The 26,759-nt window shown below is 51.6% G+C and overlaps 1 protein-coding gene across 3 annotated transcripts; it reads right to left on the reverse strand.

Moving 5' to 3' along the window:
* On the reverse strand, nucleotides 1–25,209 carry Lhx6 (LIM homeobox 6). 3 transcript variants are annotated; one of them, XM_048341247.1, is made up of 10 exons: nucleotides 24,924–25,209; nucleotides 23,628–23,699; nucleotides 23,036–23,218; nucleotides 22,579–22,700; nucleotides 13,309–13,529; nucleotides 10,858–10,958; nucleotides 10,509–10,604; nucleotides 10,152–10,326; nucleotides 6,560–6,663; nucleotides 1–2,151 (listed from the first exon to the last, which is right to left on the reverse strand). In XM_048341247.1, exons 1-10 carry the CDS (start codon nucleotides 25,005–25,007, stop codon nucleotides 2,131–2,133), a joined length of 1,179 nt encoding a protein of 392 aa, XP_048197204.1. In that variant the 5' UTR covers nucleotides 25,008–25,209; the 3' UTR covers nucleotides 1–2,130. The 3 variants fall into 3 exon arrangements, with proteins under 3 accessions (XP_048197204.1, XP_048197220.1, XP_048197210.1); XM_048341263.1 differs by lacking the exon at nucleotides 23,628–23,699 and having other exon boundaries at nucleotides 24,924–25,202; XM_048341253.1 differs by lacking the exon at nucleotides 6,560–6,663 and having other exon boundaries at nucleotides 24,924–25,202.
* Nucleotides 25,210–26,759: the final 1,550 nt, after the last annotated feature.

The raw sequence follows: 26,759 nt of genomic DNA on the forward strand, positions 1-26,759 counted from the left end.
CAAGTGCCAGCACTTCTACTTGCATTAACTTTATTTATTACACAAATAAGACATTTACAAAGCACGACATGAAAGGTATGTAACAAAACAGACACTGGTTTTACAAAAAAAAAGTGCTTACAATTTTTCCGTGTGTGTGTGTGTGTGTGTGTGTGTGTGTTTCCCTTTTGTTTTGTATTTAAATAAATAGTCATGATGGCCTGTACATTCCCAGGCTATCCTTAACAGGGTAGTGGAGACGTTTGAACTGCAACATGCTACGACCATGTGATCCACGCAAGGAATAAGCCCTGGAGAGAGGCTCAAGTCAGAGTGGGTACTGGATGACCCTGGGTAGGACTCAGTTGGCCACTCACCACATAGTTGCAATTGGGGCTTTGATCGTTAGGAGCAAACATCTAAGGAAAGATTTGAGCTTCCCAAGCCCAGTGATCAGGCCCAGGTTGCTCCAGTTAATGTCAGTGCTCACTACAGGGTACTGGCTGCATCCTGAACTGAACTGCACTCACAGCATTCTGAGTGGTGCTTTCTCTTCATCCTCAGTCAGCTGTGACATCTTTGAAAGGGAGAAGACACAGGTTCCCTTCTTGGGCCACACTCATGTCTACCTCTCCTCCAGTTCCTAGAGAAAATAGCATAGAGATTCTCATTGAAGGGCCAACTTCCAACATGTAAGATCTGACATCTTATCCAGACTCAGTGAGAAAGAACGTTGCAGTTGATTAGCAATGTCTGCCATGGGTGAAACCAGGGACTGCCACTGCATATGCATGATGAACTTGCATCCCCTCTTTTAGAGCCTCCTTCCAAAAGCAGGAAGGAGGAATTGGGCTATAACATGGCTTATATGCATCCTGTGGTGGCAAATGCATCAATCAGGTCACCACGTAGTTCTAGAAATACAGGATATGCTTGGGACAAATGGGCATCCCAAAAACATAAATCATGATCTTGTATAGTCCAAGCCCTTTGTTTGGGGTGAGAGAGTTGCAGTAGGCTGGGGTGGGCGTGAGCTATGTCTGGCCTCTGTTCTCAGAAGGGGGTGGGGCTGGCTCTGGGCAGAGTTGGTGGGGAAGCACAGAGGTGCCAGCTGGAATCCCGGGCTTGGCACACTCATGGGAGACACTCTCTCCTAAGAGATGGATCAGAATCACTATTCTGGCTGCCATTTCACTCAGCTCACTTCCCTGGCTCTCCAGGAGTGGTCTTCCCCTCTTAGGAGCTTCGCAATGTCACCCCCTATCCAGAAGGAACAAGTAATCAGTGAGTCCCCACTCCGACCTTCCCAAACATTCAGCAGTGTCATTGCACAGATTAAATGCCACTTCTGCCACAATTTCTGCAAATATGCCTGAAAAAGTAAGTGAAAATTAAGTTTTTTCTTTCCTCTCCATGAAACAGAGTCTACCCAGCCTGTCCGCCTCCTCATCTCGAAACCAGCAGGGTTCTTTGTCCCCACCCCTGCCTGTCTCTCTGTCTGTCGGTCTGGGCAGGCCTCCATCTCTGCCCTGTTGGGCCTCTCAGGGTTGGTCAGTGTCTCTTCTCTTTCTGAATTAACTTGACATAACCAGACAGATGGAAATGATAAAATTAGAACATAGCTTTCCTTTGGGGACATCCCACAAACACTGTAGAGTTTTCCAGACAAAAGCAACAGAGTGGATAACATTGGGGGTGGTTGGCTATTCATAATTCAGAGATGGTTCCAAGGAAGTAGTAAATAAAGGCCAAGATGGGAGGAGTGGGGGAAGAAAACCTGTAAATGAGGAGGCCGTCGGCGTCACATGATTCAGTTTGCCCTTTGCTATTGTAATCAGCTGAAGTTGAAGATGACTTCTGTTCCAATGGAGGGAAAAAAAGAATAGGCTGTTGTTTCCATCCTGATTCCACATTTCAGGGAGCTCTGTCTTCCAAGGGGAGGACGCTGTGGTGCTCCTGGCAGGTTCTGTTTCTCAGCAGGAGAGGGTGAGGCCAGGCCTGGGGGGACCGAGCTGGCCACAGGCAGGCAGGATGGCGGGTGGGGGTGGGTGCACAGGTGATGGATCCCTGGCCGTGGCTTGGACGCTGGATCTCAGCGGCTGAGGGGCAGCTGTGGGGTGTCCGTGGACAGATGCGAAAATGCCGGCAGCATTAGTACTGAAAAAGGATGACCTGCAAGAGGAGAGTGTGGGATGTGGCTGAGTGGGGGGGGGAGGGCCTGCCCCCACCCAGGCATCACAGGGGAACCTCAGAGGCTTGCAGAGTGAGGACGGACTCAGGACCTAGATCAGGATTTAAAGCTGAGCTTCTAGCTAACTTGCTACAGGACCTTGGGAAACTCACTTCGCCTCTCAGAGCCTCTTTCCTCATCAGTAAACATGGATGGCAAAACTGCTCAGAACAAGGTGGTCTGTAAAGGTCTACTGGGCACTTTGCCCTGCACCATCCGTGTGTTAGTTCATTGAAGCCACACCCCAACCTCAGGAAGAAGTCCCACCAAGGTATCTACTTCACAAGACGGGGAAGAGGACTGGGCCTCAGGGAAGTGACAATTAGTGGGTCCATGATCACACAGCTAGGAAGAGGCCAACCAGTTAGGTGTCCACATACAGCGCTGGGTGGGCAGACACTCTTCTCCTTTCCCTTTCCATCTTCTGCGTAAAGCACCTGACTGACACCTCACTCTTGTCCATACAACCAGTACCTGATGCTCAGCTCACAATTATTGATTGGCTGGCTGGTCACAGTAAAATGTGGATCCAAGTGGTCCAAAGATATCTAGTAGCCACGTGGCCAATACATTGCCTGATCAGGAATGGTTTGGTTTGGTTTTGTTGGTGAGAATCAGATACCATAAGGAGTTGGAAGAGGAAAGCAATGATGATGATCGCCAAAGTAGCTCAATAGCATCCCCATAATCCACGGGTTCAGTTGTCTGTGGCCGACTGCAGCCCCCAAATATTCATATTTGTCTTGGCTCTCTCAAGAGAGAGATCACATTCATATAATTTACTGTATATTGTGATTATCCTATTTCATTATTGTTGTTAGCAATCTCTTATCTGCCTAGTTGATAAATTAACCTTTATCATAAGTATGGGTGTATAAAAAAAACCTAGTGTGTATGGTGCACACACACACACACACACACACACAATCTGTCATCCACTGGGGTGTCTTGGAACACATCTCCATGGATAGAGGAGGACCACTGTTATGACAACAGTCACCAACATCTACAGAGCCCTGGGTACCAGACACTGCACCAAGACTTGACACTTATCATTGCATTTAGTCTGTGCAGCAACCCTATGTGGTGGGATCTATTATTATCCCCATTTTTCAAATACAGAAGCTGAAATTCGAAGAAACTAATTGTGCTCTTGGGTGGAGAAAGGTGGCAGGTGTGGGACTCATGATCTCGTGATTCCTAAGTATATAGTGCTTTCCTCACCCACTTCCCACCCTGGGTACAGCTTCCCTTGGCCTATGGAGCACTGAGCTTTGTGCTCTTATTAACAGAAGCTCATTTAGAAGAATGGATCCTGGTCAGATCTTTCCCTTCTGTGGGCCTCAATCTCTCCATCTGGTCAATGAGAACTTGGCCTTCACTTTGCAGAACTTTCCAAGTACTGAAGTTGTGAGATCAGAGTACACGGTCAGGGGAAAAAAAAAAAAAAATATATATATATATATATATATATATATATATATATATATATATATATATGGAAACAGACAGGCATGTGTGACCCAATGCTGCTGCTGCGGAGTAAGAAGCTATCCCTGAGAATGTTCATGGCCTTGCTGTCCAACCAGGCCAGCTGTTCTAGATGAGGAGATTCAGACACCAGCCACAGGGGGACACTGAGTCTCCTCCCCACAGGCTGACTCAGGCCAGAGAGACTTGGGAGAAGGCCCACCGTATTCTACACTGTTTGCTCAGCACACACACTCCATGACCCATAGGGTTGACCAGATGTGGAAGAGAAAAATCTTTGGGTGTGGGAGTGAGAAGGAAGGACTGATGATAGGGCATTTGGGCATGAAGGAGGACGACATATTGTAATGCAGAGCTTCTGGGTACAAAGCTAGGGACACAAGCTAGGGACCAGAAAGCCAGAGTCAGAGTTGCCAGTTCCCAGCCTACTTCACCTTTCAAGCTGACCCAGACATAACCACAAGCCTAACTGAGCAAAGCACTGAGGTCAGCCCCATACACTTCCCTGAAACAATGTTCAAACGACTCACATGAAGGACCAGACCTTTAATTAAGTGCCTCTTGCCCCTTCTCATCCTGTCAGCTTCCCTACCTCCTCAGGCCCCAGCCATGTTATATATCCTGTGACCCATCCAACTCAGGCTCCCCTGTGTTTCTGTGCATTTGTACATGGTGTTCTCACTGCATGGAAGGTCTTTCTCATCCTCTTGCCTCTCTCCTGTAGTAGAATAGGGGACCTTCTTCTAGGTCCTCCAAGGCCACTGTAGCTGTCCCATCACCCTGCAGTGCAACTGCCTACATCCAGCTCTAAACCACAAGCTTGAGGACAGGTAACAGTTCCCTCCTTTCTGCAGTCTCAATCCCAGGTCTTATTAGACCTAGTTGCTCTCCCATGGAAAAGAGGCAGCTCCAAGACAGGCAGTCCACAAATCAAGGTCAACTCTGCTCATGCTCAGTGTGGGCCAGGACAAGCTATTGCATTGTCTGAACCCCCATGGCATCATAATCCCCCTTTCAGAGAGGTGGTGAAGACTGAGGTCAGAGAGCACCATATGAACTCTAAAGCACTACATGAATGGAAATGATTACAAACCTCCACAGATCTCACAGTCCAAAACATTCTACCACATCTCTGGACAAATTGTATCATTTCTCTGAACCTTGGTTTCTCTGGCTTTGTGATGGGAATAGCAATATCTGCACCCAGAGTTAGCAGGGAGGTATCAAGCAGGTGATCTGTATAAGGTGCTGACTTAGAACCGAGAAGAAGCTCAATAAACAGCAGGTCTTACTGGGAATGTGACAGTCTCAGAGGGGTCCTGACAGAGAGGAGCTCACATGCCCTGTGATTATCCTGCTAAGTTCTACCATTCACATGTAAATATCTGTCCTGGTAGCCTGAGTTGACCTGGGTACTTCAGATATTCCCCTATGGTGTCCACCACAGAGGAAGCTCAGCACATATTACATGCCTAATTGGGAGGCAGAGGCAGACAAAACATCCCATAGGCCCATTCCTCACTATCTGAACCACAGGACTGGACATTACCTGTGCAGATTCCTGCACCCCACCCTAGATCTGCTGATCACACCTTCTGCCTTCTACCTTTCTAAGCTGCCCAGGTGATGCTGAGACATAATGAGACTAAAATGTGCTGGACTGGAGGTGAGTAGAGGATCCTTCCAGATCTCAAGAGCTGACCCTCTCTCCTGGACCATCAGGTCCAAGTTCATCCTCCCACTCATCTTCCCTCTCTCTGAGGACCACCACAAGGATACTGCCTACAGGGCATGCTAGCCCCACCTCATTCCCACTGACACAGAATAAAGTCCAGACCCTTGGCCTGGCCTTATTTCTCACTCTTTTGACTGTCAAGCCTGTATACCTGCATGCCAGTGACATCTAATGGCTCAGGGGTTCCCTAAAAGTGAGATGGCTTCTGCCTTGAACCCTGATTGAACTTTTCAGACCTGGGCCTGTGCTACCATCCTGCAGAGGTCTTCTCTATATCTCTCTTTCACCCTCACCACTCCCCATAGCCCAGGCATCCCCATCACAGTTCGACTACTCTAGGTTGTAACTATTGGACTCCTCCAGGGCAGTAGCCAGGCTTTACTTAACTCTCTGCTCCTGTCTGGGTAAGTAAGTAAATGAATAAATGTTCACGTTCTTATCCAGGCTCTGACCTAGAGTATCTTGGACCTACAGCAATGGTTTTCCAAGGCTAACAATAATAGGTCTTGGAACTGAGAGGGAGGTGGAACTTTAACTCCTTCCAGGTTTCACCTAGCGTAGTGTCATCTACGTTCATCTGTGCTCTAGATAAAATTAAACAAGTGCTTAAAAGCAAGCTTCTAAGTCATTGGGCTGGTCTGTGTCTAAGCATCCCTGAGGCTACTCAGTAATGCCTGGAACAACCAGAGCTCCAGTTCCACAGAGGAGGTCTACTAGTTGACCATGGTCACAGGCTAGTCTGCTCTCCCTTGGCCCCTCCCTCTGGCTATTCAGTTCCCAACAGACAGGAATGAAACCTAGGAAGAGGAGATGCTAGTGAGATAATGTAATACAGGCCGGTGTGAAACAAAAACTCTCCGTGGAAATTCAAAGTGTGACTAAATTCATAAATCCAAAAAAGAGAAGACCAAACTGCAGGGGGCCAGAGGAAGGGCTGCAAAGAGGCCTTCAGGGCAATGATACACACAGACTACTACAGCAGCTACTTAGGGGACTGCCACAGGGGCCTGAGTGGTCTGTCACACAGTGCCAGGGTGCTTATCCAACAGTGGGGAGTGTTTCCAGAAACCCGTTCTTGACAGGAAAGCTGAGACCCACACCATACCCAACCAGCCTCCATTTACCTTCTCACCCCGGCTGGAGAGTGGCCCATCCATATCGGCTTTGAGGTGGACAGGGGGTGCGGTGTAAGGCAGCCGGCAGTGCACCTGCCCGCACTGTACCTGACCTGTGGATGAGAGGATGCCTTGGAGCCCATCCCCAGGTTCCATGCAGGATCTCACCTGCCCCATGCTCTGCAGGCTAGATCCCTGAGACCAGTTCCATCTCTGCCACTTACCACCTAGGTGACCCTGGGAAAGATTTCAATCGGTTTGGTTACAAGGCTGTGCGTGAAGGGTTTTATAAAATGCTGTGATTACAGCTGGGCAGCAGCAGCTCAGGCCCACAATCCTAACTTCTCAAGAGGCTGAGATCTAAGGATCTAGGTTTGAAGCCAGCCCAGGCAGGAAAGTTTGTGAGGTTCTTATCTCCAACTAACCACCACAAAGCTGAAAGTGGAACTGTGGCTCAAGTAGTAGAGCATTCGCCTGGAAGAAAAAAGCTAAAGGACAGCACCCAGGCCCTGAGTTCAAGTCCCAGTACTGGCACAAAAATAAATAATTAGTTAATTGAATTGTTAGGTTTAACTGTCTAGCTCACCAATAAGCAATTACTCCTACATGCCTATGTACTGAGCACTTCCTAGAAGAATGGGTGTGCCTCACCTGTGCAGATCCCCACCTTTCCATTCTTAGCCCCAAGGTATCATCAAAGATGGTTTACCAAGGCCTCCTAGAGAACCCTATTCTTGGATGTCACTATTCTATCTATAACTATGATCTAATGCCAACAACCATCCTTCTTGTCCCCTGTCCTCTTCTGTGGCTTTCATTTTCTTCCTCAGCCCCAACCATCTGATTAGGACTCTATTTTCTATTGCTTACTGGACATTACCTGTCTTTGCCAACTAGAATGCAAGCAAGCTCTGTGAGGGCAGGAATTTTTGCTTCCTAGTTTCTAGAAAGCAGATTCTGTGGGTATCTGGCACCTAGCAGATATTCTTTAAATATCTGATGAATGAAATTCTACAGCATTCCAGTATCTAAAACTCAAGCCAAGTCCACCTTTGTGATTGCCCAAATCTCTCATACTGTAGCCGATCTACCACTACAGTGATGAAGTCCTTTGTGTCTTCTCTAGACTTCACCTTCTTTAGTCACAGAAAGAACCCCCTGTAGAGATTTACAATTGATATGTAACTTGGGACAAGTCATTGTTCCTTTCTGAGCCATACTTCTTTCCTCTGAATAAAGCAATTATACTCAATCAGGAGTTCTTAACTCCCTGAATGATCAGGAAATTCATGAACAGCCTCAAATTACTCAAATAACCGTGAATCTGCCCATTATCTTGAGTCAGGTTCCAAAGATTTTATCAGATTCTAAGCTGTAAGGCCCTGAGAAGCAGGACCATGTGACTTTAGTTAACTGCAATGCACAAGTTCATCCCTCCCTCCAATCTGCTTCTAACAAGGTCATCAGCTTCCAGCTTTAACGCTTCAGAAAATGCAAGATGCTAGGCCTTTTGTAGGCCAGAAAGCAAACATATAGGATGACTTTCCATCATGTAGCAAGAAGCAACAGGTCTAGACACCCCTAGCACATTCATCTGGGTTCCATCTCTTCCATCTCTAGAAAAAGAGAAAATGGTACTCCAGCACCTTCTTCAGGCATCAAAGACAAATCTAAACTTGATCAATGGAGTGTGTGGAGACTCTTGACCTCATTTCCAAGAGAAGGATCTAGATTCATTGCTGACTTCACACCAAGTATGAACTGGCAGCCCAGATCCCTTCAACTTAGATGGCTTCTGTGTCTTTGACACCTATAACAAATAGTTACTATGCTCTGTGCATAATGAGCATAAGTAATTGGAAATAAAAGTGCCCCTACTGCTTAGCAAATGATTCAGAAATGAACCAATACAGAGATATGGTTCTAGCTGACAGAATTCCATCCACCTGGTTCTGCCAACCAACCTCACTGTTACCATCCTAAGGGCAGTGAGCATTTAGTACTTACTAAATGTAGAGGGCTCTACGTATGTTTTCTCACGTGACATTTACAATACAGCTTTCAGGTATGTCCTCTTGCTGTCCTTGATTTTACTCTGAGGGATCTGACATTCAGAGACACTAAGAATCTCACCTAATAGCATCCAGCTGGAAAGTAAGTGGCAGAGGTGGGATTTGAAGCCTGACAGTCTTAATAACCAAAGTCGACATTCAATGATAAAAAGAGTACTTGCGGCTGGGGATATGGCCTAGTGGCAAGAGTGCTTGCCTCTTATACATGAAGCACTGGGTTCAATTCCCCAGCACCACATATACAAAAAAGGGCCAGAAGTGGTGCTGTGGCTCAAGTGGCAGTGCTAGCCTTGAGCAAAAAGAAGCCAGGGACAGTGCTCAGGCCCTGAGTCCAAGGCCCAGAACTGGCCAAAAAAAAGAGTACTTGCTTCCACTAACTTATGGTGGGCTCTTGGTCACTATAGTGAGCCCTTGTTTTCTTCATAGTGATCTGTGATGGTTAGAGGCACAGTTTGTATAGTGCCTGATACATTCATAACAAGTGTTCCAAAAGTAGCAGTTTGACTTCTTTTCTTCTTTTACTGGAAGCTAGAGAAGGAAGTGTGTGTGTGTGTGTGTGTGTGTGTGTGTGTGTGTGTGTGTGTGATGGCTACTCCTTCAGCTATCCTGATGGTGCCCAGCCATGAGGGGAAGAAAGAGGAAGAAAGTCTGTGGCAAGTGCCTTCTTAAGCAACAGGTTCACTGATTTTCATCCCTTAGAAATCCAAGAGGCTATTCCTTCAAACTTTCACATCCCTACTCCAAAATCATATAACCATGCCCTGTGGTCATTTTCCTCCATCCACTAGCCATTGCTTCTGCAATGTGAATCCCAGGAGTGTGTTCACTGTCGTGTGGCAGTGCTAAGTACACGAGAGGCAATCAAAAATATCTTTACTGAATGCACACATCAGTTCTTGAAACCCATTGAGAGGCATTATCCATATCCCAGTTTACAGATGAGAAAACTGAAGTCCGAGAAGGTTAGGTGATTTGCTCATGACCTCACAGCCCTGAGTAAGATCTGGCCACCACATTGGCCTCCAAATGCACACGTGCTAAGATGCTCTGTGGCCAGGGCCGGCCCACATTGAGTTGACCCAGTCTACGTGCCTCCTCCTCCTCCCAGTCTCAGTGTGCACAGAGGCACGTCCCCTTAGACGGTCCTAACCTGCACCTTTCCCATAAAAGTCATGGCAACGAAAACCACAGGCTCATCTCTCTGGTCATTGTTGCTTGCTAGTCTTACCCTCCAGAACGCAAGCTCCACAAAGCAGGAACTTCATCCTTCCATCTTCCTTTCTTCCTAAACTCCCTGGGCTTTGACACCCAGTGGGTGCTTGAAAAGCATTTGGGGGAATGATGCTTTGCTTCGCTCTACCAAGAGCCCCGCCCCCACTTAAGGATCGCGGGGGGGGGGGGGGGAGGGGGGAATAACACCCCGGGTCGGAGTGACTTCCGCTGCTTACACCTGCGCCCACGAGGCCCCGCAAGCCCCCCTCCCACGCCTGGACCCCCGCGGGCCCCGCCCCCAGGTGGCGGTCACTTACTCTCAATGTAGCCGTGCAGGGTGACCATGCGCGCCCGCTCGGGGCTGCTGAACGGGGAGTAGTGGATGTCGTCTGACAGGGCTGAGGGGAGGCGGGTTGGGGGCGCCCCCGAGGGCGGCACCGGATGCTGCGGTGTGTGCTTTTTATGACGCGCCCGGCAGTTTTGAAACCACACCTGGAACGACAGCCTCGGCAGCGTCAGCCTTCGTGGAGAAGAGTGGGACGCACCTCGGGCGGAACTCAGGCCGCGTGCACCCCGACCCTCGGCGCCGCCGCCCGCGCTTTCCCCGCCCCCTCCCGCCCCTTAGGCCCCGCCCACGGCCTAAAGACACCCCCCCCCGCCCACCCGGGCCCCACCTGGATGACCCTGCGGCTGAGGCCCGTCATGTCCGCCAGCTTCTGCAGCGTTTGCGCGTCGGGGTTGTTGTCCTGCGCGAATTGCGCCTGCATCACCTGCGGGGAGCCGGAGGAGGCCCGTGAGGCACCCGGACACGCGGAGGTCGCCAAGGCGGGGCCCCACCCCTCCGGTCCAATCAGAGGCTCGGGACCCGAGGCCACACCCCAGGCAGCCCAGCTCCCTCCCCGCCACCGACCCGTCCAGGCAGAAGGGGCGGGGCCAGAAGCCCGGAGTTGCCACGCCCATTACCAGGCCACGCCCACACCCGCCCGCACGCGCTGCTCGCTTGAGGCTTCTTGCCCTGAGTACCTGCAGCTGCTCGGCGGTGAAGGACGTCCGGGCGCGCTTGGCCGGCTTGGGTTGACTGTCCTGTTCCGAGGGCACTGCCCCCTCCAGCGTGAGGCCATTCCCTGGGGGCGACAGAAGCGGCTGACCACGCGTCCCCATCTCTTCTAATGGCAGCCTGGAAAGGACGGGGGTGGGGGGAGCTTGTCCCTGGAAGGGTCAGGAGCGGAGGTGGCTGGGAGTGGGGGTCCCGGGGCCCTAGGTCCCGAGCTCAGTCTTTGAGGAAAGGACTTCTGTCTCACAGCCCTGGGATGTGGCAGTGTCCCCATTTCACGTAAGAGGAAACTGAGGCACAGGGCAAAGAAAGCCCCTGCCCCAAACCTTCCCACCAGGTTCTGAAAACTGGCTGACCCTAAAAAGATCTAAACTGGGCTCCCTCCTAGCAAAACTGGGAAACAAAGGCTGGCGGGGATCGGAGGCAAGCAGATTTAAGAACTGTGACCTCGATTTTGTAAAGACTGGAAAGATTTGTAAGAGCTGGATTAAGAAGCACACCGAGAAATTAACAGTGATGCACTTCCAAGGAGTGTGACCATGGTCACTCTTTAATTTTGCATTTCTGTAACTTTTGAGGCCTTTAAAACAATTATTTGTCACCTAACTTCTCCAAGGTCTAATTTTATTAACTGGGCTCTATGTTCGGTATCTGATTGCAAACTACTGTCTATTCCTATTTTATTTTTAACACTTCATTTTACCGAATATGAGGGTAATGCATGGTCCAGAAAATTCCAATAGGCACAAAGAAAGGGGGGAACTATCACTACTGCTCAAAAGTTATCACAACGTTTAATTAGGGGAAAAAACTATGCTCAAAGAAAATTCATCAAACATTCCAATGTGCATTCATAGAACTGGAAAGATAAACAATAAAGCATAAAAGGAAGTGGCATTGAAGCAATCTTTATTTTTCTTCTTGTTTTAAACCATCTTTTCTAATTTTTCTATGATGGACTCATGTGCGCATGTGTGTGTGTGTTGTTGTTGTTGTTGCTTAAAAAGCAAAACAGTAACCAACACTGGGGCTATGCAGTAAGGGAGATGAGTCTCCCCCCCCCCCCCCACACACACATAGTACGAGTCAGGTCAGGGCATTTCAGGCAAAGTAACTGAAGAATGATCCTGGGTGGCCCAGGTGTGGAAGGAACCCATGGCTACTGATGAACCATGATATGGAGGAAGCTCTGATTCCTGGGTTTCCATCTCATTTCCACTGAAGACCTGTGTACCACTACGGAGAACTTCATTTCACCCCAGGTTCATTCACTTGCTCTCCACTTAGCCCTGAGCCTGGCAAGACGGCCACAAGCAAGAACACTCTAATGGTTCCCGAGTGGTTCTTAGGTTGGGGCCTAGAAATTGAGATCCACCTAAAAAGAGGGAGCAGGGGGACACAAGGATTGAGGTAGACACTTTGTTATATTGATGCTCCATAGGAAAATGCATCTGTTCTATTTGAATGGAAAAATGAAACTCGTTGAGACAGCCACATCTGGGCATTCTTCTGGCTTTATAAGGACTTGCTATGGGGCGTGGGGATGAAGTCCTATAGCACCTTATAATAGACTTTGGAATCAGACAAACCTACTAGTATATAATATAATAGGCAAGCTTCATGCCTCTTTCCTAGTCTGCAAAATGGGGAGTTTCTTTCTAGCATTATAGTAAAAACGACATAAAATAGATCATGTTACGATGAAGTGAGCCGCATCTACACACCCTGACAAGAGAAACTGTGAAAAGCATTTTCCTTTCCCTTCACTAGCCTCCTTCCCTGTGACTCAGCCCTCTGCATGCCTGGGAGACCTGGCCAGCCCCTGTCCCTGGACCTATATAGATTGAGAAATCATAGTATCCCACTCAGAGATTTAGGAGTTCACTCTAGTTCAACACCTATCTTGCACCGATGAAGAACTGAGACCCAGAGAGGAAAGGAAACTTCTTATATGACAAGCACTGTATGCTCAACTTGGGTCTCCAAACTCAGAGACCCGTTCCTTAAACCTTGTATTAAGAGACCCCCGGCCTAGGATGAACCTCCTATCTGCAAGCCTCTGGCTTTGTATTGCCAGGACGAGGATGGGAACAGGTAGAGAACAGAAGCTACATAGTGTCTCTAGGACTGGCCCTAGCTGGAGGACGATGACCCCCACCAAATCCAAAGAGAGCTTTTATTAGGTGGAATAGCCTGGAGATACTGGGGTGGTGTGAGGGTCATTATCTTTTCTTTTTTTACAGGTAAAGTTTAACACCATGGTGGGGAGGGGGACGGGCAGTGAGGACCCCCCCTTCCCCCAAGAGAACCATGGGGCCAAAGCGCATGCTCTGTGCGCAGCTCCACCCCCAAGGCAGGTGCGATCCTGGGGACTGTCTATCTGGGGTGTTAGGGTGGTGGCTGGGGGGCGGGATGGATACCATTCTCAGCGGCCCTCTTGAGGTTTTCGATCATGGTGTCGTAGTGGATGCGGCACAGCACCTTCTCCTCAACCAGGCCGAACTCCTCGCCGGTGGACAGCTGGCGCTTGCACGAGAAACAGGCGAAGCAGGCTAGGTGGTAGGCGTTGCCGCGCGCCCGCCGCACCCAGTCGCTGGCGTAGATCTGTCTGCCACAGCGGGCGCACTTGGTCCCAAATCGGCTGTAGGACACGGAGCCAGGGCAAAGAGCGCAAAGCTTAGGACATCCCCTCCTTCCCTCCCTCCCTCCCTCTTTATCCTCCCACCCCACCCCCCAGGAGCTCACTGAGCCGAGGACTAACCCTTCCCCAGGACTTCGTTCACGAGTTCTTGCTCTTGCATTCATACCTCCACTTGGCTTACTTCACTTATTCCTTATCTATTATAAGTCAAGTCCCACATAGAAGATGAGCTGGTGGGCAAGTTTTATTTTCTTCCTGGGACTTTTCTAAGTTTCCCACACTGTCTACTATGTTCGTGTATTGCGTTAATTTGTTCATTAAAACACATCTTAGCCAGTGGCTGATGCTCCTAATCCAAGCTACTCAGGAGGCCAAGATCTGAGGACCAGGGTTCAGATACAGCCTGGGAAGGAAAGCGCCCAGGCCCTGAGTTCAAGTGACAGTACAGACTCACACGTGTGTGTATGTGTGCATGCATGCATGTACACACATGCATCCTGAGTGTTAGGAAAATGTGGTGGTACAAATAGGCAAGTTTTTTAGCACCACTTGCTCAAGATTTTGAGTATTTTATTACTGATTATCCACATTAACCTCGGTCTTGCAGGGGAGGAAAGTGAGGATCTGAGATGCTGAGTGGGTTGAACGTGGAGGCACAGCTCATGAGGACAGGAGCCATAGCCAATCTGACTCTGGAGATGAGTAAGCTGCAGCCCCAGTGGTGCGGAAGCCCAGTTTCTTGAAAGAATAGACAAAGGCTGACGCCGTGACCCTGAGCAAATAGTTTAACTCCTACAAATTCTCGTTTTCCTTGCCCTGAGCTGTCCTAAGTGACCACAACAATTAGCTGTGTAGTGATTTGCAGCCTTCCAAAAATCTCAAGTCCCAGACCCGTAGCCTATAACAATTTTTAAAAGAATAAAGGTTAAAAATTAAAAAGGCCCAGGCCACTGGACTGGTTGTTCACACCTATAATCCTAACCATGCAGGAAGCTGAGTTCTGAGCACCATGATTCAAAGCCAGCCTGGGCAGGAAAGTCCTTGTGGATTTCTTATCTCCAATTAACAGGCAAAGAACAAGTAGTGGAGGTGGGGCTCAAGTGGTAGAACACCAGCCTGAAGGGGAAAAGCAAAAGGACAGCTTCCAGACCCTGAGTTAAAGCCACAGTACTGGTACACACACACACACACACACACACACACACACACACACACACACACACACACAGAGCGCCCAGATTATATGTTTCCTGGCCCCCCACACCTTCCTTACTTCTCCCTCTTCCTCTTCTCCCTCCTTGATTTTTTTTTTTTTTTTGGAGGAAGGGGCTCTTTTAAGCGCAGCTGCCAGATTATCAGACTAGGAGCCCCTTTTTGGTTTATCCTGTGCTATGTCAAGCACTGGGAAGTTTTGTCCTTTAAGTAGCTGACTCACCTGCCATTTTCCTCCTTCTCAGTCTCAGTGTCCCCTGGTGAACACTCTGTTCCAGAGAATGCGGCCACCACTCATGCAGCCCTCCAGCATGGAAATCTAAATTATACATTCCCTGCTCTTCAAAACCCCACATCCAGCCAATCCTCAGGCTCTCTGGGTTCTGTGTCCTAAATACCTCTGGAATCCATTTCCCCCTTGCCATCTTCAATGGTACCCTGCTATGCCAGGTTCCTAAGGGGAACCACTCACTGCCAGTTTCTGCCTAGGCCTCCCACTGTCCAGTCTTGCCCTGCCAACACGCCCTCCACAAGGGCTTACAGTGAACTTCCCAGCATCCATATGGAATTCTGACCCTGCCCTGCTTTGGTGGCTCCACTCTGCCCTCCGAATCTGGTCCAAGATGCTTGAGGTTTATAAAACCCAACAGACCACATCCTCATCAGGCCCACCGCCTTTCTAATCTTCTTCAAGCTCTCCCACGCCATAGCCCAGTGTAAGTGCCAGTGAGCCACAAAGGAAGGTCACTCCTAGGTCTTCATGGCCCCCTCAGAAGTACTTTCTCACCCCTAGGCCTTTACAGTCCTTCCCTGGACTTATCCTTTCCAAGGGTCTTAATCTTAACCTTGATTACACTGGTTTTTAAATGTCTGGTTCCTTGGCTCTCTCCTTCTACCCCAGGCACTCTTGGAAACATGGTGGCCATACCAAAGTGATTCATGCCTTCACCCCCGTGGGGTTGGCAGTCTTTCAACTGAGGAGCTTTCCCAAAGTACCTGTGGTGTGGCTGTAGAATACAGCCCACCCAGCAAAAATGCCCAGATCACAGCATATCCTGCTTTGACAAATTCTAGCCATGAACAATGTTGGAAGCGTTGGGTTGTACTGAGTGTGGGAGTGCTGTAAGTCAGGTCATCTTCAGCTTACACATGTACTCATCTTTTTCCCATAAGTGATACCATTCATGGGACCCTGGCCTGCCTCTAGGTATGCTTAAGCAGTGCTGCATGTTGCAGGTTTAATTGCTAAGCAGAGAAGATTTGACAGCCTAGTTGGTCTCTATGCCCCCAGTAAAGTGGAGATGAAACAGCTTTATCCACCTATTCCAGCCAACTTCTGCCTGGGGCCAAACCCTGATGCAACTCCATTAGAGAGCACTTTCTAGACTCTGAGGGAGCCTGACTTCCCATCTTTTGTGCTTTGTTAGGAGACCAGCCAGTCACACACACAGCCCAATTGTGGGCCGAGAGCTAGAGGAGTGCAATGCCTTTATTGCCCCCTCCCCTTTGGTTTTGTGGCACCCGTTTTTTGTGTGTGTGTTTTTTTTTTGTTTGTTTGTTTCTTTTTTCACATTTGGAGCTAGAGCTTTAGCGATGACGAGTGATTTTCTGGAGAACACACAGGGTGGCGAGGCCAGAGGGTTAGAGCCCCTCTGAGATGCAAAAAGGACCTAGAATCCGCGGACTGGAGGTAGAGCTGCCATCCCAAGAGGATGGACAGGAAGCTTGACTGTCTGGGATTCTCACTCCCAGCCCGGGGTTCTGGGAGCAGCCAGCTCTAGGAGGCAGGAAACATGAGAGCCAGAGCGAGGGGGGTCCTGGCCTGGAGAGGCCGCCCGTGGCGCAGCGCATGGCGGTTCGCTGAACCAGAATGTGGGGTCCCGATCCTCAAGCTTGGCTGGGTGGGATTCCCGGCGACTGAACCCCTGTGGGGTGTCCCCCCCCCCAACCTTGGTCTTCTTGTCTACTGACAGCCGAGCCTGTCCTGTGCCTACACAGGTAAGTCCTCTCGCCCCCTGCCTTGGCTCCAAGGCAAGTAATTACCAATTACGTTCTCAACCTCCACGCGCCACCCTCTCCATGTTGGATTTTAATTAGGGCAACCGAAAAGAGAGCCCGGACTAACACCCCAAAATGCTAAAAGTTGTTCCCCAGAGAACTCAGATCGATTCCCCGCATTTGCCATGACAAAATCGCCCACCTCGCTCTGAAATACTGGAACAGAGACGGGGTGGCATTCTATTGGGGTTTACGGGCCATTCCCACGTTGTGTTCCCGAAGCCCAGGACAGAGTTCAGCGCGCACAAATGAAGAGCAAGAGCAGGGATCCGGGCTCAGACAAACTGAGTCCTCCCCAGCCTCGCGGCAAGGTTCCAACGATCGCTGGATTCCGGAAGCAGCGAAATCGGCATCCGTGGGCAGAGACAACGAAACTTCAAGAAAGGAGTGTTCAGGAGCAGTGAGGGGAAGGCCAAAGAGGCTGAGGGGGGTGATTACTTCTACCCTAGCCTTGATGTGAGTCTGGGCCTTGTATGTCCCTTCTAGGTCCCGGCATGCTGCGTTTAGCAAAGGAGTAATGGATAGCTAGCAACTGTTGAAAGGAGTACCTTGGGCATTTAGCATCACCAAGCGCTCTATGAGATCCGGATACTTAGGGTAATCTACCCTTAACCAGGTCAGGCTGGCTTTCCAGACCTATTATTCCCAGATACTTAATAGATGCTCCGTAATTATTTGTTGGATTAACAAACATGGAAGATTAAGCCCACTGGAGTTCCTTTTCCCGTTTATTAAGCTGCATCTTTGTGCATGTGAAGCAGGAGGTCAAGGAGGGAATGCCATCAAAGCCAGCGAGCCAAGAGTTTGAAAGGCAAACTGGAGTTTGTTTATTTTGGATTCAAGGTGTTCACTGGGTAGATGGCCTCAGAGAAGTTCCTTGAGATGAAGTAGAGACTCCTTCCTATGCTCTGGGCTCCTTCACTTCTAGAAAGGCCCTTAGGAGATGAGGCGGGAGAGGGAGAGGAAGGAAAGAAACAAAGAAGGAGGGAGAGAGAGAGAGAGAGAGAGAGAGAGAGAGAGAGAGAGAGAGAGAGAGAGAGAGAGAGGAAGAAACCAGCAATTAAGAGGTTAAAAATACCCGCTTGCACTCCTTGGAGGTCTGAGGCCCCTCCTTTCCCAGCTCCCCTCTTGTTTTCTCCCCCAACATCTGTCCCCCAACAGCTGGCCACTGCTGGGCCCCTCTGCACTTCAGCGGGGGGCCTGCTTCCAGGCTCCTAGCCTCTCCTGGGACCCTCACTCTGGAGGAGGAGGCCGGAGCCCAGGGACAGAGCTTGGACTCTGTAGAAGGCCAGAGAAGCCTGGGAGCTTGCCTTAAGTGTTGTGAGCCAAGCAATGGGGAATCACAGCCAGAAGTGGCATTCTAAGAACTCCCACCCCACAAACACCAGGGGGAGGCAGTTAACCCTTTATTCCCTACTCCCATTCTCAGAAAAGAGAGCTAGAGACCAGGGTGAACTGGTCTTGGCAAAGTCTTAGGCCCCTTAAGAGGTCATTTCTGCCCTACTGTTCTGCCAATGTGCAGCCAAGCAGACTGGGAACCTTATGGCCAGCAAGTAGGCCCTGCCTTTGCCATGCAATTGGCATATCTTGCCTAAAAAAGAAAAGTCTGTGGTGTTTAGGAGTAAGAATGGTGGGATTCAGTGTTCACAGAGCTGATTTGGGCTTTACCAACTTACTATGTGTCCTCACTCCTTGGGCTTCAGTTCCCCCTCTTATAACATGGGAATGTGAGTATCATGCCTACTCAAGGGTGGGCTCAAGGATTAAAGGAGATACAAGATGCAGCAGGTAGGGAGCTAGCATAGTTCCTGGGAGTAGAAAATAACTGTATATTCTGATGGTGGTTTGCCTTACTCCTATCCCCTCTCCTCCCACACCCCTTCTTCCACCCACGCTGTAAATCATAGTGTGACCTGGACACTTTCCACTCTCTCAGGACCTGAGGATCCCCAACTATGCAATGGACATGATGCTCCAGGTGGCTGAAGGGACCATAGGCCATGTTCTAGTTGTATGGCAGTAGCTGCTGGTTGGTAGGTGGGAGTTGGCTATGGGAAATTGCCCTGGGTTATGGTTGGTGATGGCCATGAAAATGTGAATGCTTCAGAAAGGAGCAAAATTCCTCCCCTCACCCTCAGAATTTTCTTCACTTCTTACAAGAGTCAGAAAGGGAAAAAAAGGTCTGGTCTTAACAAAAGAAAGAAATTTAAAACCCTATCCTATTTCCCTGTAGGTCATATTTCTTTTCCCTGTCAGGACTCTCCAAGAATGAGGAGAGGTAGGAATCAAGTTGAATCCACAAGAGCCAGTGAGGTTCCTGTTTGGAGAGTGAACTGGAGAAACTGAGGCAGAGAAATTCAGAGTCATGGCCAAGAATACACAGACACTGGAAGATCAACGCATCAACAACAGTGAGCCAGGAGCTGTTGAATCTCCCCCAAACGAATCCGTGCTCTACAAGCTAGTGAACTTAGAATTCCTTCCTAGTTTCTAACTTCAGAACTGCCAACACTGGCTCAGCCAATGAAGGCTAAAGGAGAAACTACAACATGGTGTCAAGAAAGGGCAAGAGAGGGTGCAGAACTGAGGAGAGTCTCTTCCTTCGGGATAAATGTCAAAGGTTAGAGGTCTATGGGAGTCCAAAGTGCCTGTCCTACTGGAGCCTTGGCTATGCTCTTTCTCCCACTCTGTTAGAAAATCTTGTCTCCTCTTTGGGCAGAGCCCTCCAGTCCACATCCCACCTGACCCCATGATCCAGGTTCAGGAAACAGAGGCTTAGGGCATCTCAGCATGGAATCCCTTCCTGAGCCCCAGCTCCTGGAGAGGAACTTGGCCTCTTCTATCCCTTCATTCAGTGTTCTCCAGGAAGAGCTTCCTCAGCAGCCTATGCTGCCGCCCAGTGCAGACAATAGTCCTTGCCTGGTGCTCTGTCAGCCTTTTCTTTCCCTTTTTGTGGTTGGTCACAGGTGAGGCTATCAGAGATGGGTTATGCCTGGAGAAAAACCTTGCAGTGGGAAAAATTATCAGGAAAAAAAAAAAAACACCCCACAAGTCTACACCCATCCTGGGGAATATGAACTTTTATTCCCTTTGTTTTTCTTAACTTGAAAACTGGTTTAGTCTCTCGTCAGTGAGAAAGGACTAGTGCTTAGATCCTGCAGCTCGGAATTGGCCCAGGCCCTTCCCTACAGCAGGTGTTGTCCCTTAAGCTACCTGAGAAAATGCCATCACAGGCTGTGTCTGCTCTCCAAGGGTCATCACAATGGTGGTAATGGAGGCATGCATAAGCAGCCACAGCCATTTAGGATGCCTTTGCAGAGACTTCCCTGCCTTGTTGGCTTCCTTTGTCATCAAAGGGAGACAATTTTGGAAAGAAAGAAGTCAGCGCTGAGAGGTGCAGTGACTTGGCCAAGGTCACTGGTTTGGAAGAACTGTCTCCTCATGCATCTCCTTATGATGGCTGCACATGTGACCCTCTATGTGTGACACTCTATTCCAGAATGGTGGAATGGGGAATTACTGCAGGCCGTGAATGATGGAATCAAGATCTTAGTTTGGACTAGTTCAGTCCTTCAAGGTCTGGTAAAGGGCATTATCCAAGGATGCTCAGTCCAGTGTGAGCATCTGCTGGGGTTAGAGAAGAAGGGAAGATATCAGAGCTAGAGGTAAGTCTGCCAAATCTATTGTCACCAGAAGAGCCTGGAGAGGAATCCTTCCCAATCTTATTCTACAAGGGAGGTCCTAGTTATCATTCATCTGGTGTCACTAAGCTGTTTGGTACTTGATGAATCCAAGGAACCCCCAAGCAGCTAGCTGCCCACCTCCCAACCAGAGTCAGGCCCAAGCAAGGAGGCAGCTAAGACAGTGACTGTAAACGTCCATTTTCCCCTTGTGCCAAACCAACAGTCATATGGGACAGTGGGAGGAGACATCACGCTCTGGTTACACATGACATAGTCATAATCTCCTATACACACACACACACACACACACACACACACAGAGTAGTCCACAACCACAAGTACATATTCACATCACACCCTTCGTCCCTTGGTGCCTGAGTGGAGGGCCTCCAGGAGCAGGAATGTCCTCTCAAAGAAGATAGAGGTGAGGACCAACTTCAGAACTCTTCTACCCTCCCTCCTCATCATCTCAGCTCCAAGTCCTAGTCCAGATACAATCCTGACAACTTTGTACATACCCACAATCACACAAAGTCTCAACATTGACATCCAGACCCACACTATCTACACATGAACCCAAAGACCAATGTTTATCCATGAAGCAACACGCCCCACTATCCACACACCCCTGCCCTGCCCATTGATCTATTCCCCCAGCACCCCTGAAGAGATGCCAGGCAATATAAACAAGCACTTCTTGCATACAAAGTCCTAGGCCAAGGTAAAGTACCCCACCACAATACACCCCATGTCCATCACATAAAGAAAGAATGCACCTCTTCAACCACGCTTCTCATGATTTCCTCGGAGAACCTTAGCCACAAATGCTCCCAACTCTAGAGGCTCAATTGTGGGGGCAAGGTATGGGGGTAGCATCACTGTTTACCCCATTCCCTGGCCCTCAGAAGCTCTTGGCGGGGCGGCGGGGGGGGGGGGGTGTCTTCCTCTGGAAGACTGAAGCCTTGAAGGGAGGGATGTAAGTGGGTTGGGAAGGGAGTTAGATTGAGAGAGTAGCTTTCTCCACTTCCTGAAAAAAGTATTTGGGAACAAACATCCCTTCCAAGAAACAATTTCAATCTATTTTCCTCTGACTGCATAGGCCCGGCTCTTGCTTCCCGCTGGAAGCTGGCAGACGGCCCCTGACACTGCAATGACCTAGACCCCCATGACCAGGTCAGGGCCCCCGCAGCGTGGCTGGAAGCGAGGCGCGTGCCGGAGAGGTGGAGGCGGCGGCCCCGGAGGCTGCACTCGCTGGAGGGCGAGCGGCCCGCACAGTGAAGCGTGTCCGTCCGCCCAGAACTCGTCCTCCTCGGCACCCTGCGCTACGGTGGCCGCCTCCACCCAGCTGCGCAAAGCCAAAGCCTAAAGAAACCCCGTAGACAACGAAGCCACGGCGGGACGCGGTGGCGGAGCAGGGACGGGTGGGAGCAAGGCAAGGATCCTAGACTCGAGAAACGCGATCAGGACATGAACAAGGCAGGGAGCCCAGGTTGGGCTTAGGTGCAGGCGCTTGGCTATGGGCTAGGATCTGAGCCTGACGCGGTGTTGGTACGGGTGGGCCGGAGCAGATCTGAACCCAGAGCAGAGAGCCACAGCACAGAGTCCCGGGGTCCAGCTTCGGGTCCCCTCCGGGGAAAGGGCCTTGGCAAGACTGGAGAGTCCAGGTAGAGTTAGAACCAGGGCCGAGCGCACTGGAGATGCAGCCAGCTGGCAGCTGGGATCCCAACCGGTCGGGCCAGTGTTGGGGACGTCGGAGCTCCACCACGGCGCGCTCCAGATCGGCAGTGGAGCCTGAGACTCCGGCAACCCCCGAGACGCAGCCAGAAGAAACGCGACCACAGTTCGGCGGGCGGGGAGAACCTCAGGCAGACCGCCCGGCGGAGGGAGCCCGCGCAGGTGCCGACACGCAGCCTGGAGCCTTGGGGTTGGCGACGCCGAGGGCCGGCGATGGCGGCGGCGGCGGCGGCAGGCTGGGCCGGTGCGCTGGGCGTGCGCTCCGAATCCCAGACCACACGCGCCCGCCGACGGAGCGCTCTAGGGGCCGCGCCCCGGGCCTGGTGGGCCGCCGCTCTGCGGTCCCAGCGGCCGCAGCCTACCTGAAGTAGTCCATCTTGCAGAAGATTTCCTTGTTCTTGATATAGCAGCTGTTCTGCTGCCTCAGCGACGTGCGACACACGGAGCACTCGAGGCACCGCACGTGCCAGATGAGGTTGTTGACCTGGGGAGGGGGGGCGGGGAGAGGGGGGGCGGTTGTCGGCTAAGCACGGGGCCTCTTTCAGGCCGGGCCCCCATCCTCATTTGTAGACAGAGGCTGACGCTCCGACTCCCCTATTTTTCTTCTGTAATACTGAGAGGGTGGGGGGGGGGCGGGGAACAAACACATCCTTGCCATTTTCTAGTCGGGTGACCCAGGACACAGAAAGGCTTTAGTGCTTGCCCAAAGCCTGGCAGTCGGGTTAACAGGTGAGACTGGCACGCGTGCGGCTTCCTTGGGGTCCTCTGGACTACAGCCCCCACCCACCGCCCCGCAGGTAAACGCGGACCCTAACTCACCTTGAGCAGATACCGGTCTAGGATCTCGAGGCCACAACTGGAGCAGATGTTCTTGCCCGCAGACGGCACGGAGGAGGCAGCAGAGGGCGGCGAGCAGACAGACGGCGTGCTGGGCGTACACGGGGAGGCCCGACCTTCGTCCTTGTCCAGAGAGCCCGCCAGGGCCTCGGCGTCCGACTGAGCCTGCAGTGGGGGGTGGGGGGGTGGGAGAGGAAAAGCAGAGCCCTGAGCCGAGCGCCCAACGGTGGCTTCTGCCTGGGCTACTAAATCTGCCTCTCCTGCGCATCCACTAACAACGAAATCTGCCTGCATTGCCGCGCCCTTAGCCGAAGGACAAGAATGGAAGGATCCAGTGGAGACGAAGGGACGGGCTGCAACTTTTAACACGCGCAACTTAGGTGCCGGGAGCGGTGCAAGGCCATCTCTCCTAGGCCAGAAAATCGAGCTTCCGAGAGGGGCGGCGCCCGCCAGCAAGAATCCCCCAGCGCCTGGGGGCAACGGGGTTTGGTTCGTGGCCGGAAAAGCTGGGCCAGGTGCCCGGGGTGGAGCTGCTGGGGCGCGGAGGGCCGTAGGCAGAGCCGAGCGGACTCACCATGGCTGGCGGCGCGGTCCCTTCCAGGCAGCGGGTGGTCGCTTTGCAGCCGGACCCAGGCTGGGCCATCACCTGGGGGAGGGGGGGAGGGAGTGCAGGCGGTGGCGGCTGCCGAACTGGCTACGCGCTGCCTGAGCCCAGCGCCTCCCCGCGCCTGTTATATAAACCCGGCACCGAACAATGAGTCCTAACTTTGTAGTGGGCATTTAAAGCCCTTCCCCACAAAAGCGGTGTCTCTCTAATGAAGCAATTTGAATTTGGATTGGATTTTTTCCCTCTCTCTCCCCCTCTCCCTGCACTTAACCCGTGGCTCTTGAAGTAATCGCTTAGTTCCCTTGCAATCCAAGCCTCTGAGGGGGGGAAAAACACGCGCACACACACAAACTACCTGCAATTAGAAATTGTCGTGAATGCCCAAGATAAGAGGTAGCCAGAGTGTCAATTCCAACTGTCAATCAGTGAGATCCATCAGGCCGCCCAAAGAATTGCAAATTTGATTTTTTAATGGTAGTAATTAAAAATCGAATTTTTCCTCTCTCTCTCCACCCACCCCCTCCCCTTCTTTCCTCGCTCCCTTCTCCTCCTCTCCGCACAAAATGCAAAAAGGAGAAAAGAGAGAAAGAAAGAAAATAAAAAGGAGATGGGTGGTGGTGGTGGTGGTGATAGTGGTGGTGGAGGAGGAAAATTAAAAAAAAAAATACAAACACAAAAACCCCGGAGCGCGGGGAGCATCGGCCGACGCGCGCTGCGGAACCGAAGCCACCGGATTGACACGGATTTAGGCGCTTTCCAAGGGCCAGTTCCCGGAAAACCCGGAGCCAAAGGGGGCGAGATCGGAGGAGGGAGGGGGAAACGTGGGCCCCCCAGGAGAAAAAGAGAGGCATCCAAGAGGAGGAAGGAGGCAGCCTCCAGCCCGTCGGCGCGCCCGGGACCGGCCCCGCGTCGCGATTCTCAGCTTTGCGCCCGTGCAACCCCCGGCGCTTCGACGCTATCAGCGCCTATTCAGACGGACAATACCAGCCTCGCCTCCTCTTGATTCGCCTGTGTCTTTGCTAAATCGCTTTTTGAGAAATTCCTCCAACATTTGCATAATGTCTTCCCGCTTTCCGCGACCCCCTCCCCATTTGCGCCCGTGCGCTCGCTCGAGCACACACTTACAGAACACACCCGCACCCCCCCCCCCCTTCTCCCCGCCGGCCGCCCGCCGCCGGCCGGGCCCGGCTGAGGTCCCGGGCTCTGCGGGGAGGCTCCTTAGTCCCGGCCTGCTCACCCCCCCTGGCTTGCTCGCTCGCTCACCTGGTCGGTGGCGGGGCCGCCCTCGGCCGGCAGCCGGCAGCCTTCGGGCAGCGCCGGGGCGGCGTTCTCATGCTTCCAGTACATGGGCCCGGGAGTGGTGGAACCAGTGGGATCGCCGTGCCGAGGGCCGCGCCGAGGGGGACCCCGGGCGCGGGGGGGAACACAGGCTGCAGCAAGAACCGGAGGACGAACACTGAGGCTCCGGCCCCGCGGCCCTGGGCCCGGCCCCAGCCCCGGCCCCCGGCCCGCGCGCAGCAGCTCTGGCCTCGCTGGCTGCCGGCGCCGCTGCCTCGGAAGAAGGTCCCGACAAACTTGGAGGCCCCCGCCTCCTCCCCCTCCCCCTTCCCCTCCTCCTCCTCCTCCTCCTCCTCCTCCTCCTCCTCCTCCTCCTCCTCCTCCTCCTCCTCCTCCTCCTCCTCCTCCTCCTCCTCCTCCTCCTCCTCCTCCCTCTCCCCTCCTCCTCCTCCCCTTCGTCCTCCCCCCCCCACCCTTCCTCCCCCTCGTCCTCCCCCCCCTCCAGCTGTGGCGGCGGCCGCCCTGCCGCTGGAGCCCCGCTCCTTCAAGATGACTCATGCGTGACCAATCCCCTCCCCGCCAAGGACGGCAGGGCGAGCCTCACACAAGGCAGAGACCCAGAGACATGCACACACAGACACAGAGACACACGGAAACTCCAGAGCCGCGGGCAGACTCAAGAGACGTGCCCAGATACAAAGCCACTGGCGGCTCACGGCCGGCCGGCCGTAGGGCGCTCACTCTCGCTCCCCCTCCAACGCCCCTCCCGCCCTCTGGTGCAAGGGGGAGCCCTGGTCATCCCATCTTCAGAGGTGGACTCCATAGACAGCCCTATCTATACATTGTGCACAACCGATGCCGCGCTGTCCCCAGAGCATTCACGTATCTACTCGTGCTCACATCATTTAACTGGGCAGAAGGCACACACACACACACACACACACACACATTCATACGTGTGCGAGGAGACTTCTACTCTGTAACAACCAGAGTGTACCAGCTCCTGATGACCAAATGGGATTGGGGGGGGGGGTGTCATGGGATAGGAAGAGAGGTCCTCTGAATTCCCTTGGGAGGGGGAATGCTCTAGCTTATGATATACACTCCCCAGGAGTTACTTAGTCATAACTCCACCCTCTCTAGGGTTCTGCTGATCATGAGAGTGGGGGAGGGAGAGACAGAAGCCCAGACACTTGAACTCAAGAGGTACATCCCCCAACCACATACACCCAGAACTCTCTGAACTCAAAGACAGCCTTGCACAGACTAACACCCAACAGCACACAGCCACAACGTGAACATTTACAACCTCAGTTTCCTTCTCCACACGCGAACGGAGCCTAAGAGGACACATGCAAAGATGTATCCTCTTCTAAAAACAAATATGCACATTCAGACTTCCATCTAGCCCTACAGACAACAGGACAGCCCACCCACAACCTAGCACACATAATCAGCCTCATTTACAGATGTAAACATCCCTACACAATTGTGCTTAAGCAGAGCTCCAACAGAGCTCCAAAGCCTATCTAGCCAGGTGTCCTCTGCTCAGACATCCCAAATGTGCACCCGGTCATTGGTGAAATAACCGTGCATTGGCAGAAATGGCATGAAGAAATACCTCTGCAGATACAGGGTTCTGGATAGTTACGGGCTCTTGTCTGCATAGAGGCATATCCTAACAGACCCAGGCAGACAGGGATGTCTGCACACTGGCACAGCACTAAAGACTCGTTCCTATGTCTCTCAGATATATACTGTTTGTTTCTTTACACAGAAGGGTTCCAGCTGATGGAATTTCTTAGCCCCTGTATTCTAGGT

Source organism: Perognathus longimembris, chromosome 1, assembly GCF_023159225.1.
Source record: "Perognathus longimembris pacificus isolate PPM17 chromosome 1, ASM2315922v1, whole genome shotgun sequence".
NCBI lineage: Eukaryota > Metazoa > Chordata > Mammalia > Rodentia > Heteromyidae > Perognathus > Perognathus longimembris.

Coding starts and splice junctions, on each gene's coding strand:
- Lhx6 (XM_048341247.1), bottom strand. CDS start 25,007: ATGTACTGGAAGCATGAGAACGCCGCCCCGGCGCTGCCCGAAGGCTGC. Junction 23,700..24,923: donor GCGGCCCCGCCACCGACCAG/GTGAGCGAGCGA, acceptor CCCCTCCCCCAG/GTGATGGCCCAGCCTGGGTC. Junction 10,605..10,857: donor TCACCGCCGAGCAGCTGCAG/GTACTCAGGGCA, acceptor GGCTCCCCGCAG/GTGATGCAGGCGCAATTCGC.